We start from the raw sequence: 12,835 nt of genomic DNA on the forward strand, positions 1-12,835 counted from the left end.
ACCCAAGGGACAAGCTGCCTGCCCGCTTGTCTTATGAATGGAGGCTCATAGCCGGCCTGCTTGTTGCTCACTGGGAGAAAGGCTTTGGGTGACCTAAACTTCATTAGACCAGGAAAGTGTTATTTAAATCTAGACTCTAGAAGGCTTATTATGATTTTGTTTTAAATGTAACCCATTGTTTCTAATACTTTTACCTACTTGCTATTATATGAATCGCTGTTGTTTGCTTTCACTGTACTTCTTTTCGCCATAATCAAAGAGAAGTGCTGGGTGTTAAGCAGAGCAGTGATCCTGTGGTAAGCTGAGGTGTAGCGTTCCTTTACGAACAGCAGGTCTGTGAATTCTGTGTGTCCAGCAGAACAGAGGCTGGACACTCTGCAAATGTATCAGCACTTATTTACTTCCAGATCATTGATGAAAATGTCAAATAGTGTCTGGCCAAGTACCGATCTCTGCAGAACCCCGCTAGAAACACCCCCATTCAGGGATGATTCCCCATTGACAGCTGCCCGTCAGCCCGTTCTTAATCCATTTCCCTTGTGCATTGTTGCTGTTGCATTGTGCTCTATTTTTAATCAGAATGTTAAGTGAGTCTAAGTCAACTGCCTTACAAAACCCCTAAATATATTACCGCTACCCAACTGCCTTTGTCAACCAAATTTGTAACCTTGTTAAAGAATTAAATCAGCTTTGTCTGACAAAAATGTCTTTTCCATAAAACAGTGCGGTCTGGCTTTAACTACATCTTTTCAGTCTTTGTTGATGGAATCCCTTATCAGCGTTTCCCTTATGGCGCCCAGGATCGAAGTCATGCTAGCCAGCCTATAATTCCCCTGGTCACCCTGCTTGCCCGGCCCAGTATTAGCATTCTACCAGTCTTCTGGAATTTCATTCCAACATCTATTAAAAATTAACATTTTCAGGCCTGCGATCTCCTCGGCCAACTTTGTTAGGACTTTTGGGGACATGTTACCTGGGCCTGTGATTGGAACGTGTTTAGTAGATGTTGTTTAACATCCTCCTCGGTCATTAATGGACTGGAAAGTACTTCATCATCCTCATATGATAGGAGTTCATCATCCTGTTTCTTTCCAAATACAAAGCACCTTTTGTACATCCTTATTAACAGCTTTACCATCTCCGTCTAGGAACGGAATCAGTCTGGTCCTTAGCCCTACCAGCCTTGGATTTTTCCTTGATGTTTTTAGGTTCCTTTATCGCTATCTCTGCTGGGACTAGACAGTCACAGACGATCCTGTCCCACTCCCCACCCTGGTCTCTCTGAAGTCTCAGTCCCAAGCCACAGAGAAGCCGGAGTTGCTCCAGAACTGGCAGGGCTGGGGAGATTCCAGGCCAGTTGTGGTGAGATGCAGCCAGGACAACTCCCATCCTGCAGTCCCAAGAGAGAGAAATCAGACCTGGGAATCCCCCTGATCCCCCAGAGCCAATAAGGATGCGGCAGGAGATCACTCAGCCCTGGCAATCAGGTAGGAGATGAGTCCCATGAGCAGCGGCACCAGGATGAGCAGAGACACCCAGACCCCGATGCTGAGAAGGGAGAACCGGAAGGACTTCCGGGCCCAGACAGCCGCGTCAGGAGAGTTTGTCTTCCGCTTCTCATTGGCCTGGGGAGAAAAGGGAGAATCACCAGAAGCACGGCCCTGTCATCCTCCCTCACTGCTATATCCCAGCCCCTGGTAGCTCCCTGCACCGAGACACGGCCCCCTGCCCCCCGCTACATCCCAACCCCCAATAGCCCCCAGCACCGAGACATGACCCCCTGCCCCCCGCTACATCCCAGTCCCCAGTAGCCCCCAGCACCGAGACGTGGCTCCCTGCCCCCCGCTATATCCCAGTCCCCGGTAGCCCCCAGCCCCGAGACATGACCCCCTGCCCCCCGCTATATCCCAGTCCCCGGTAGCCCCCAGCACTGAGACACGACCCCCTTCCCTCCGCTATATCCCAGTCCCTGGTAGCCCCCAGCACTGAGACATGGCCCCGTGCCCTCTGCTATATCCCAGTCCCCGGTAGACCCTGGCACCGAGACATGACCCCCTGCCCCCCGCTACATCCCAGTCCCTGGTATCCCCCTGCACCGAGACGTGGCCCCAGTCCCCCGCTATATCCCAGTCCCCAGAGCCCCCAGCACAGAGACATGGCCCCCTGCCCCCCACTATATCCCAGCCCCCAGTAGCCCCCAGCCCTGAGACACGACCCCCTGCCCCCCACTACATCCCAGTCCCCGGTAGCCCCTGGCCCCGAGACGTGGCCCCCTGCCCCCCGCTATATCCCAGCTCTTGGGAACATCCAGCACCAAGACATGGCCCCAGCCCCCCGTCGCCCTATTATATCCCAGCCCCCAGAACCCTCCAGCACTGAGACATGTCCCCATCCGCCCGGCTGTATCCCAGCCCCCCTCACCTTGACAGCATAGATTAGGGCCAGCACCCCCAGGCAGGAGCAGCCGCAGACGATGCTGCCTATGGCCAGGTTGCGGAGGGCACGGGGACATGGGGTCCAGGCAGACGGCTCAGGCCGCGAGGGCCCCTCCTGGATCATCACCACAGTCTCTGCCTCATCCCCTGCTGGTTTCCCAGCGCAGCCGTTCCCCACGCCGAGTGCCATCTCCTCCCCCATGGGGCAGCGAGGGCTCCCCCAGCAAGGGGCCGCGGGGACACCTACGGGACAGAAACACCGATAGTCACATGCCACAGCCCTGCCCTGCCCCGCTCCAGGCATGGCCATGCTCCCCCTCGGGGAGGGGAATTGATGTGCCTGGGTCAGGGATAGGGTGTTGTTATTAGGGAGAAGCCCCCCCACCCGCGGCACCAGCTCCCTTAAGGCTGGGTCCCCTCTGAGCCGGGTCCCCTCATTCTTCGCGGGCTTCCCCTTCTGGGCTGTGTCTGTGCCTGGGATTCCATCGCCCTGAGTCACTGCCTGCGGGGGATTCCCAGGCTGCCCAGGGACGGGAGGGTGGCACCGAATGCCAGGGCACAGCACATTCCTGAGCTTCCAGGGACAGCCACGGCCTCAGCCAGCAAATGCCCCATCGCCCAGTGCCCCCGAGAGGGGAAAGACCCCCCAGCTGAGCCAGCCAGTGCCCCCCAGTCTTGGTTCAGAATCGTTCCTTCGCTCTTTCTGTCAGCTCTTTTCAAAGGCGTTTTAAAGGCGGCTCCCAGCGCAGAGCAAACACCAGCCCCTGGGCTTCGCAATCACGTTGCCTGTCTCTCCAAAGCCTGCTGGGTCCTGACAGGGACTCTCAGGCCACACCTAACAGCCCTGGCTGGAAAATCATCAGCCACAACCCGGGAGGGAGGGGGGGTGCCTCTAGCCAAGAGCAGGGTGCTAAGGGGAGTAACTATCCCATAGCACCAGGGCAGCTGTGAGTCTGGTCTGCCCTAGGGAAGGGCAGGGAGTAGACTAGGGATGGGGGGGAACAGGCTGGCTGGGCCCTGATGGGGAGACGTCTCCATCTCTGCTGGGGAGACAGACTCTTGGGGAGGGGGCTGTGCAGAGGAGGAAGGGGTGGGGTGGGGTGGGAGGAGGAGCTCCTCCCCCCCATGGGAGAATTGTCTCACCTGGTGGCAGGGTCCTGGCCTGGGATCCCAGCTGCACCCGTCTCCCTCTACCTGTTTGTCTGCACACCTGTGAGTTCCCGGTCCAGGTCTGGCAGTGCCTCTTTAGGGCTGGGCCCAGCCTCTCAGCATGAGCTCATTGACGCTGACTCAAAGCTGGCCGGCTGCCTCGTCAAACGCCCCCACCCACCTTGCCCCTCTGGCCTAGTCCCTGCCAGGTCCCTGGGTGGATAGTCAGGCTGGGCTAGTGGCTTGAGCCTTGACATCCCCCTGCCTCTGGGGCATGTGACAGGGGGAGGGCTGGTGAGTGGGCTAGGAGCTAGTTTCTGGGGCAGGGGAGCTGTCTGATCAGCTATGGCTGCCTCCTTCGGTTAGCTTGGGAGTTTTGCTCTCTCCATGCCTGGCAGCCCTGCCCCTGCCCCCCAGGCAGCAGGACAGGTGAGAGAGAGAGAGAGAGAGAGAGAGAGAGAGAGAGTGTGTGTGTGTGTGTGTGTGTGTGTGTGTGTGTGTGTGTGTGTGTGTGTGTGTGTGTGTGTGTGTGTGTGTGTGTGTGTGTGTGTGTGTGTGTGTGTGTGTGTGTGTGTGTGTGTGTGTGTGTGTGTGTGTGTGTGTCCCTCTGCCTCTCAGCATGTGTCTGTCCAGCAGCCCCAAGGCCAAGCAAATGTGTCACGAGCCACCGTTCCCTCTCCAGGAGGGGCTGAATCAGGAAGCACTTGGGGCCCAGTGCTGGGGACGATCCACCCTGGGACTGCCTGAGCCAGCCGGGAAACCGGTCTTCACTCATTCCTGTGGCATGCCCCGGGGCTGGCGTGCTACAACCCCATGCCCTCATATGGCACAGCTGGGGGTGTGTCACTTCCCCATGCCCTTATATGGCACCTCCAAGTGTCATGTTCCCAGCAGTGCCATATAAGGGCAGGGGGCAGTGTCAAGCTACCTGGCTGTGCCATACAAGAACAATAAGATCTGCTTGTGCTCCATTTTGCCCATATACATAGTACCACATCTATGTGTGTGAGAATGTTTGTGGTACTGTTAGATGGTAGTAAATGTGGCCATTATGGGATGCCAAATGCTGCTGTATGCAGAGGGTGCGCTAACAAAATTCAAAAGGCCTGCGTAGAGTAAGTTTTAAACGTGTAGTCACTGATGGTTAAAGTTTGGAGGGATACAATTATGACGACGTGTGTGCCTGTGGAATTGAGTTGCCACGAATGATGTTTAAGAGTGTGTAAGAAGCTATACGGATATTTGGTATGACTTTAGCGAAATACAGCCGAACAAAGCCGTTCAACATTCCACGTACCGTTCTGATTCTTTGCTCTAGCACTCTAGCTGGGTCGTCTGCCTCTGGCCCTTTGTCCACCCGCTCTGGTCTTTGGGCGGAGCGATTCTGTGTTAAACAGAGGCACTGCAGCGTGCATCCCAACGTGGTAATATTTAAAACACTCCATGCACAAATTTAACACAAGTATCTTTGATTTTACAGTTCACATCATAAAAAACATAAGAGCTGCCATGCTGGGTCACAGACCATGGTCCGTCTTGCTCAGAATCCTGTCTCTGACAGTAGCCCATGCCAGAGCTTAAGAGTGTGCACAGTACAGGGCAAATATGGAGAGATCCACCCCGTCTTCCACTCCTGGCTTCTGCTAGTCAGAGGTTTAGGATAACCTTGAGCATGAGGTTCCATCTCTGACCATCTTGGCTAATAGCCATTGGTGGACCTGTCCTCCATGAGCTTATCCAATTCTTTTTAAAAGCCTGTTATAGTGGGGTCATCACCATGGTCATGGCCAGGGGCATCTACAACAGAACCTGGGCAGTCCCCAAATTGCTTCTCTCTCAGGGTATGTCTACACTACGAAATTAGGTCGAATTTATAGAAGTCAGTTTTTTAGAAATCGTTTTTATACAGTCGATTCTGTGTGTCCCCACACAAAATGCTCTAAGTGCATTAAGTCGGTGGACTGCGTCCACAGTACCAAGGCTAGCGTTGACTTCCGGAGCGTTGCACTGTGGGTAGCTATCCCACAGTTCCCGCAGTCTCTGCCGCCCATTGGAATTCTGGGTTGAGATCCCAATGCCTGATGGGGCAAAAACAGTGTCGCGGGTGATTCTGGGTACATGTCGTCAGGCCCCCACTCACTCCCTCCCTCCGTGAAAGCAACGGCAGACAATCGTTTCTGCCTTTTTTCAGCCCAGATGCCATAGCACTGGGATCATGGTGCCCGCTCAGATCACCGCGGCAATTATGAGCACTATAAGCAACACGCGCATTATCCTGGAGTATATGTAGAACCAGAACTTGCCAAAGCAAAACCAGGCGAAGAGGCGACAGCAGCGCGGTGACGGGAGTGATGAGGAAATAGACATGGACATAGACTTCTCACAAAGTACGGGCCCTGGCAATGTGCACATCATGGTGTTAATGGGGCAGGTTCATGCCGTGGAACGCCGATTCTGGGCCCGGGAAACAAGCACAGACTGGTGGGACCGCATAGTGTTGCAGGTCTGGGATGATTCCCAGTGGCTGCGAAACTTTCGCATGCGTAAGGGCACTTTCATGGAACTTTGTGACTTGCTTTCACCTGCCCTCAAGTGCCAGAATACCAAGATGAGAGCAGCCCTCACAGTTGAGAAGTGAGTGGCGATAGCCCTGTGGAAGCTTGCAACGCCAGACAGCTACCAGGCAGTCGGGCATCAATTTAGAGTGGGCAAATCTACTGTGGGGGCTGCTGTGATCCAAGTAGCCAACACAATCAAAGAGCTGCTATCAAGGGTAGTGACTCTGGGAAACATGCAGGTCATAGTGGATGGCTTTGCTGCAATGGGATTCCCTAACTGTGGTGGGGCGATAGACAGAACCCATATCTCTATCTTGGCACCGGAGCACCAAGGCAGCAAGTACATAAACCGAAAGGGGTACATTTCAATGCTGCTGCAAGCACTGGTGGATCACAAGGGACATTTCACCAACATCAACGTGGGATGGCCGGGAAAGGTACATGACGCTCGTGTCTTCAGGAACTCTGGTCTGTTTCAAAAGCTGCAGGAAGGGACTTTCTTCCCAGACCAGAAAAAAAATGTTGGGGATGTTGAAATGCCTATAGTTATCCTTGGGGACCCAGCCTACCCCTTAATGCCATGGCTCATGAAGCCATACGCAGGCAGCCTGGACAGTAGTCAGGAGATGTTCAACTATAGGCTGAGCAAGTGCAGAATGGTGGTAGAATGTGCATTTGGACATTTAAAAGCGCGTTGGTGCAGTTTACTGACTCAGATAGACCTCAGTGAAACCAATATTCCCATTTACCTCCAGACCAGTGGCACCGCTATGGGCACCCGCATGGCCCCACAATATGCCAACATTTTTATGGCTGACCTGGAACAACGCTTCCTCAGCTCTCGTCCACTCACGCCCCTTCTCTACCTACGCTACATTGATGTCATCTTCATCATCTGGACCCATGGGAAGGAGACCCTGGAAGAATTCCACCATGATTTCAACAGCTTCCACCCCACCATCAGCCTCAGCCTGGACCAATCTACACGGGAGGTCCACTTCCTAGACACCGCAGTACAAATAAGCGATGGCCACATTAGCACCACCCTATACCGAAAACCCACCGACCGCTACGCCTACCTTCATGCCTCCAGCTTCCACCCCGGACACACCACACGATCCATCGTCTACAGCCAAGCACTGAGGTACAACCGCATCTACTCCAACCCCTCAGACAGAAACCAACACCTACAAGATCTTCACCAAGCATTCTCAAAACTACGATACCCACACAAGGAAATAGAGAAACAAATCAACAGAGCCAGACATGTACCCAGAAGCCTCCTGCTACAAGACAAGCCCAAAAAAGAAACCAACAGAACTCCACTGGCCATCACCTACAGTCCTCAGCTTAAACCTCTCCAACGCATCATCAGTGATCTACAACCCATCCTGGACAATGATCCCTCACTTTCACAGACCGTGGGAGGCAGGCCAGTCCTCGCCCACAGACAACCCGCCAACCTTAAGCATATTCTCACCAGCAACCACGCACCGCACCATAACAACTCTAACTCAGGAACCAACCCATGCAACAAACCTCGATGCCAACTCTGCCCACATATCTACACCAGCAACACCATCACAGGACCTAACCAGATCAGCTACATCATCACCGGCTCATTCACCTGCACATCCACCAATGTTATATATGCCATCATGTGCCAGCAATGCCCCTCTGCTATGTACATTGGCCAAACTGGACAGTCACTACGCAAGAGGATAAATAGACACAAGTCAGATATCAGGAATGGGAATATACAAAAACCTGTAGGAGAACACTTCAACCTCCCTGGCCACACAATAGCAGATGTAAAGGTAGCCATCCTGCAGCAAAAAAACTTCAGGACCAGAGTCCAAAGAGAAACTGCTGAGCTCCAATTCATTTGCAAATTTGACACCATCAGATCAGGATTAAACAAAGACTGTGAATGGCTATCCAACTACAGAAGCAGTTTCTCCTCCCTTGGTGTTCACACCTCAACTGCTAGCAGAGCACCTCACCCTCCCTGACTGAACTAACCTCGTTATCTCCATACTGATTTATACCTGCCTCTGGAAATTTCCATTACTTGCATCTGAAGAAGTGAGGTTCTTACCCACGAAAGCTTATGCTCCCAATACTTCTGTTAGTCTTAAAGGTGCCACAGGACCCTCTGTTGCTTTTTACAATATTCCCATTGTTATTACTGCTTGCTGTGCGCTCCACAATATCTGTGAGAGTAAGGGGGAGACATTTATGGGGGGTGGGAGGTTGAGGCAAATCGCCTGGCCGCTGATTACACGCAGCCAGACACCAGGGCAGTTAGAAGAGCACAGCAGGGCGCGGTGCACATCAGAGAAGCTTTGAAAAGCAGTTTCATGACTGGCCAGGCTACGGTGTGAAAGTTCTGTTTGTTTCTCCTTGATGACTCCCCTCCCCCTTGGTTCACTCTACTTCCCTGTAAGCTAGCCACCCTCCCCTCCCCCCTTTGATCACCGCTTGCAAAGGCAATAAGGTCACTGTTACTTCACATTCATGCATTCTTTATTAATTCATCACACAAATAGGGGGATAACTGCCAAGGTAGCCTGGGAGGGGTGAGGGAGGAGGGACACGCCGGGTGGGGTGGGGGAGGAGGGAAGGACAAGGACACACTGTACTTTAAAATTTATTGAAGGCCAGCCTTCTGTTGCTTGGGCAATCCTCTGGGGTGGAGTGGCTGGGTGGCCGGAGGCCTCCCCCACCGCGTTCTTGGGCATCTGGGTGAGGAGGCTGCGGAACTTGGGGAGGAGGGCTGTTGGTTATGCAGGGGCTGTAGCGGCAGTCTGTGCTCCTGTTGCCTTTCCTGCAGCTCAACCATACACCAGAGCATATCAGTTTGATGCTCCAGCAGCCGGAGCATATCAGTTTGATGCTCCAGCAGCCGGAGCATCGACTCTTGCCTTCTGTCAGCAAGCTGACGCCACCTATCCTCTTCAGCCCGCCACTTATTCTCTTCAGCCTGCCATTCAGCTTGCCACCTCTCCTCGCGTTCATATTGTGCTTTCCTGCACTCTGACATTGTCTGCCTCCACGCATTCTGCTGTGCTCTGTCAGTGTAGGAGGACAGCAGGAGCTCTGAGAACATGTCATCCTGAGTGCGTTTTTTTCGCCTTCTAATCTTCGCTAGCCTCTGCGAAGGAGAAACATTTGCAGCTGGTGGGGGAAAAGGGACAGTGGTAGTTAAAAAGACACATTTTAGAGAACAATAGGATCACTCTTTCCCGTTAAACCTTGCTGTTCACATTACACAGCACATGTGCTTTCGTTACAAGGTCGCATTTTGCCTCTTATATTGAGGGCCTGCCGGTTTGGTGTGAGAGATCACTCATGCAGTGCCAGGCAACAGAATTCGGCTTGCAGGCAGCCATGGTAAGCCACCGTCTTTTGACTTCTTTAACCATCATAACATGTGGGAATGGTTTCAAACAGCAGTGCCCTCATTTCCCATACCATGCGGCCATTAGGTTGGCCATTAAAATGGGTTGGCAATTTAAAAGGAGGGGCTGCGGTTTGCGGGTTAGCATGCAGCACAAAAACAAATTACCCCCCCCACACACACACACACAATTCTCTGGGATGATCACTTCACCCCTCCCCCCAAACGCATGGCTAACAGCGGGGAACATTTCTGTTCAGCCACAGCCAAACAGCAACGGGCACCTCTGAATGTCCCCTTAATAAAAGCACCCTATTTCAACCAGGTGACCATGAATGATATCAGTCTCCTGAGGATAACACAGAGAGATAAGGAACGGATGTTGTTTGAATGCCAGCAAACACCGGGACCATACGCTGCCATACTTTGTTATGCAATGATTCCAGACTACGTGCGACTGGCCTGGCGTGGTAAAGTGTCCTACCATGGCAGATGGAATAAGGCAGCCCTCCTCAGAAACCTTTTGCAAAGGCTTTGGGAGTACATCCAGGAGAGTTTTCCGGAGATGTCCCTGGAGGATTTCCACTCCATCCCCATACACGTTAACAGACTTTTCCAGTAGCTGTACTGGCCGCGAATGCCAGGGCAAATTAATCATTAAACACGCTTGCTTTTAAACCATGTGTAATATTTACAAAGGTACACTCACCAGAGGTCCCTTGTCGGCCCTCAGGGTCTGGGAGCACGCCTTGGGTGGGTTCGGGGGTTACTGGCTCCAGGTCCAGGGTGAAAAATATATCTTGGCTGTTGGGGAAACTGGTTTCTCCGCTTCCTTGCTGTGAGCTATCTTCCTCGTCCCCAAAACCCGCTTCTGTGTTGCGTGATTCTCCATTGACGGAGTCAAAGCACAGTGTTGGGGTAGTGGTGGCTGCACCCCCTAGCATGGCATGCAGCTCAGCATAGAAGCAGGGCCGCCCGGGGGGGGGGGGGAAGTGAGGTAATTTGCCCCAGGCCCCGTAGGGGCCCCCCCATGAGAATATAGTATTCTATAGTATTGCAACTTTTTTTTTAATGGAAGGGGCCCCCAAAATTGCTTTGCCCCATGCCCCCTGAATCCTCTGGGCAGCCCTGCATAGAAGCAGCAGGTCTGCGGCTCTGCCCCAGACCTTCCGTTTGCCTCTCTGGTTTTGTGGTAGGCTTGCCTTAGCGCCTTAATTTTCACGCGGCACTGCTGTTATGAGGCCCTGTTATGGTCTCTGTCCTTCATGCCCTTTGAGATTTTTTTCTAATGTTTTGGCATTTCGTTTACTGGAACGGAGTTCAGCTAGCACAGATTCGTCTCCCCATAGGGCGAGCAGATCCCGTACCTCCCGTTCGATCCATGCTGGAGCTCTTTTGCGATCCTGGGACTCCATCATGGTCACCTCTGCTGATGAGATCTGCACTCACCTGCACCTTGCCAAGCTGGCCAAACAGGAAATGAGATTCAAAAGTTTGCGGGCCTTTTCCTGTCTACCTGGCCAGTGCATCTGAGTTGAGAGCGCTGTCCAGAGCGGTCACAATGGAGCACTCTGGGGTAGCTCCCGGAGGCCAATACCGTCACATTGCGTCCACACTACCCCAAATTTGACCCGGCAAGGCTGATTTTTCAGCACTAATCCCCTCGTCGGAGGTGGAGTAAAGAAATCGATTTAAAGAGCCCTTTAAGTCGAAAAAAAGGGCTTCGTCGTGTGGACAGGTCCAGGCTTAAATCGAGGTAACGCTGCTAAATTCAACCTAAAATCGTAGTGTAGATCATGCCTCAGAAAGTCACTGGCCTCCCTCAAAGAGGAATTTCTGTTTGGGGCATAGTAGGTCAGGGATCATTGTTGAAAGGGCAAAGACATTTGCACACTTAGTTCTGCATTATTTTTCTCATACATATTGGTAAGTTAGAGTTTGTCAAGAAGAGGAGACATGTGGCCCCACGTCCTCCCAAGCGTGTGGTAGGTCTATGGCCAGTAGGGCATCTAGGCCATCACAAAGTAGCCCTCAGCCACTCAACCCCTACCATTGGTGCACATGGCGAATAATTGATCACTGTCCCCTTTGTAACAGCCCTTAACATCTTTGAAGACTGTTATCAGGTCCCCCCTGAGTCTTTTTGTCTCAAGACTAAAAACGCCCATTTTTTTAGCCCTTCCTCATAGGTCAGGTTTGCTAAACCTTATCATTTTTGTTGCTGTGCTCTGGACTCTCTCCAGTTTCTCCACCTCTTTCCTAAAATGGGGTGTCCAGAGCCGGACAGAGTGCTCCAGCTGAAACCTCACCAGTGCTGAGTAGAGCGGGACAATTACCTCCCGTGTCTTACATACAACGCCCCTGTAAATACACCACATAACGATATTAGCCTTTTTCACAACTGCATCACATTGTTGACTCATATTGAATTTGTGATCCACTATACCCCCAGACCCTTTTTTGCAGTACTATCATCTAGCTAGTTATTCCCTGTTTTGTATTTGTGCCTTTGATTTTTCCTCCCTAAGTGTAATATTTTGCACTTGTCTTTATTGAATTTCATCTTGTCGAATTCAGACCAATTCCTTAATTTGTCACGGTCATTCTGAATTCTAATCCTGTCCTCCAAAGTGCTTGCAACCCCTCCCAGCTTGGTGTCAGCAACAAATTTTATAAGCATACTCTCCACTCCATTATCTAAGTTATTAATAAAAATACTGAATAGTACTAGACCCAGGACTGACCCCTGGGGCACTCCACTAGGTACACCCTCCCACTTTGACAGTGAATCATTGATAACTACTCTTCCAACCAGTTTTGCACCCACCTTATAGCAAATTCATCTAGACCACATTACTCTAGTTTGCCTATGAGAATGTTATGTGTCAAAAGCCTTATTAAAATCGATACATCATATCTATTGCTTCTACCCTAACCGCTAGGTCAGTAGCCCTGTCAAAGAAGGAAATTAGGTTGATTTGGCATGATTTGTTCTCATACTCACTTCCACTTCAGTGGTGCCTTTTAACTCCTCCCCTCCCCCGTCTCTCTGCATTAGGGCTTTTGTCATCATAACACCTGTTTTCAATAATTTCTCAGCTCTCTCATCTACTGACTTGTATTATTTAAATGCTGTCACATATCTAGAGTTACAGCTTGCGTAAAAGCAAAATGTAAAGTGTTATATATTTATATTGGTAAGAACGGAAAAAAATCATTCTTTCGGGGCCCTTGATTGTGATGATAAAAACAAAGAATGTAATTGTTGCTTTGCAGATACTGCTACAAAATAT

General features: G+C 51.7%; 2 protein-coding genes across 2 annotated transcripts in view; both read right to left on the reverse strand.

Moving 5' to 3' along the window:
• Positions 1 to 12,835, reverse strand: part of LOC135877330 (zinc finger protein 208-like) — a 295,762-nt gene that overhangs the window by 53,888 nt on the left and 229,039 nt on the right. The gene's annotated exons all lie outside the window — the stretch shown is intronic.
• On the reverse strand, positions 1,467 to 2,637 carry TMEM265 (transmembrane protein 265). The gene is made up of 2 exons (XM_065402810.1): positions 2,422 to 2,637; positions 1,467 to 1,625 (listed from the first exon to the last, which is right to left on the reverse strand). The coding sequence occupies exons 1-2, from the start codon at positions 2,635 to 2,637 to the stop codon at positions 1,467 to 1,469; spliced, it is 375 nt and encodes a 124-aa protein (XP_065258882.1).

Source organism: Emys orbicularis, chromosome 4 (genome assembly GCF_028017835.1).
Source record: "Emys orbicularis isolate rEmyOrb1 chromosome 4, rEmyOrb1.hap1, whole genome shotgun sequence".
NCBI lineage: Eukaryota > Metazoa > Chordata > Testudines > Emydidae > Emys > Emys orbicularis.

Bases quoted from the DNA above. Each gene is read 5' to 3' on its own strand.
- TMEM265 (XM_065402810.1), bottom strand. From the start codon at position 2,637: ATGGGGGAGGAGATGGCACTCGGCGTGGGGAACGGCTGCGCTGGGAAA. The intron at 1,626-2,421 runs GTGAGGGGGGCT...TTTTCTCCCCAG, and splicing joins CCCTAATCTATGCTGTCAAG to GCCAATGAGAAGCGGAAGAC.